This window comes from Triticum dicoccoides, chromosome 7A (assembly GCF_002162155.2).
Source record: "Triticum dicoccoides isolate Atlit2015 ecotype Zavitan chromosome 7A, WEW_v2.0, whole genome shotgun sequence".
Taxonomy (NCBI): domain Eukaryota; kingdom Viridiplantae; phylum Streptophyta; class Magnoliopsida; order Poales; family Poaceae; genus Triticum; species Triticum dicoccoides.
In genome coordinates this window covers 734,564,167-734,565,637 of record NC_041392.1, presented here as the reverse complement: position 1 = coordinate 734,565,637, position 1,471 = coordinate 734,564,167, and the positions used below count along the sequence as shown (strand labels likewise).

The following is a 1,471-nucleotide window of genomic DNA, read 5'->3' as shown; positions in this document are numbered from 1 at the left end:
ATATTCCCCACCGAAAAGATAAGGATGGACAGTGGCAAACAAAAACAAATGTATTTTTGTTGAAAGAGCTGTCAGATTGCTAACCACGCTGGCTGTGGTAATCATACATCACTTTCAACTTATGAGTTCCCGTCCACGGTCAACAATGCTCGCTCCGACGATGGAAACTGGAAAGAAACTTGTGATGGCGTCTCATCAGCCTGTTCGTGAGGAAGAAGACGAATGCCCACGATGGACCTCAGCGTATTTTCTTTATTTTGTAGTGTGTAATACTGGTTGACCAATAGATCTAAGGCCTTCTCGTAATTTTTTTCTGGCACGCTAGGATCTGTAAAGATAAGGATTGGACATGGACCAGTTGACGGAATTGCCGGATTGCTAACCACTTCTCTTCATTATTCGGTGCTGCTAGCTGTGAGATATCCAGTAGAGTTTCTTTATGGAACAGTGGCTTCTCGCTCCCCACTGCAAAGTTATAAACACGGTCCACCCCGCTTAGTGGTCAGAGTTCAGAGAGTCCCGTAGCGTAGCACTACCTTTCACACCGCCCGTCGTCGACGGCGCGCACACACACACACACAGATCGACCGATGGGCCTGGATAAGAAGAGCGTGGCCATAGTTGGCGCCGGCGTGAGTGGGCTGGCGGCGTGCAAGCACCTGCTGGAGCGCGGCTGCCGGCCGGTAGTCTTCGAGGCGGGCGACGCCGTCGGCGGCGTGTGGCCGAACGCCATGGAGGGGACCAGGCTCCAGGCGCCGCGGCACATGTACCGGTACTCCGACTTCCCCTGGCCGGACTCGGTGACGGAGATGTTCCCCAACCAGCGGCAGGTCGCCGACTACCTCCACGCCTACGCGCGCCGCTTCGGCGTGCTCGACTGCGTCAGGCTCGGCCAACGCGTGACCAGCATGGACTACGTCGGCGTCGCAGAGGAGGAGGTGGTGGCGTGGGAGCAGTGGGCCGGCTGCGGCGAGGCGTTCGGTTCCGGCGACGGGGAGTGGCGCCTCACGGTGGCCGACGCCGAGGGGCACACAGAGGTAACGATATGATATGCTAGTGCACAAGCGTTTTTCCATATAGGATTAGGATGGTGGTATGCAGGTACTAGATATGAACTTGTTTGGTTTCTCTGTGATCATGGTCTCCAATATCTTCTGACCGCAAATCCTATCTTGCCGAGAGCCTTCTTGATTCGAGCTTGCTCTCATAATCACATAGCAATGGGAGTCGAGCGTTGAGGGAAGAAATGTCATGTATGGAATTCTCAATTCTTTCTAGATAAGCATCCACGCAACCATCACCTAACCATCATGTAAATGGCTGTAGTCCTAATCTCTCGAGAGTCAAGATGGCGACTATATATATTGGTTTGGATGGCGACCTATACTTTCTTTTTGAAGGATGGCGACCTATTGTTACACTCCACACACCTACCGCACCGTTTTTCACTCCTCACACCAACCACACCGTT

General features: G+C 53.2%; 1 protein-coding gene across 2 annotated transcripts in view; it reads left to right on the top strand.

Moving 5' to 3' along the window:
• Nucleotides 1-483: 483 nt before the first annotated feature.
• LOC119327497 (probable flavin-containing monooxygenase 1) overlaps nt 484-1,471 on the top strand; it is a 4,251-nt gene continuing 3,263 nt past the window's right edge. Inside the window, exon 1 of one of the 2 annotated variants that reach the window (XM_037600597.1) lies at nt 484-1,037. In XM_037600597.1, the coding sequence (XP_037456494.1) occupies nt 591-1,037 (447 nt within the window). In that variant the 5' untranslated portion in view covers nt 484-590. The remainder of the gene's footprint in view (nt 1,038-1,471) is intronic. The other variant, XM_037600598.1, reaches the window with a different exon arrangement.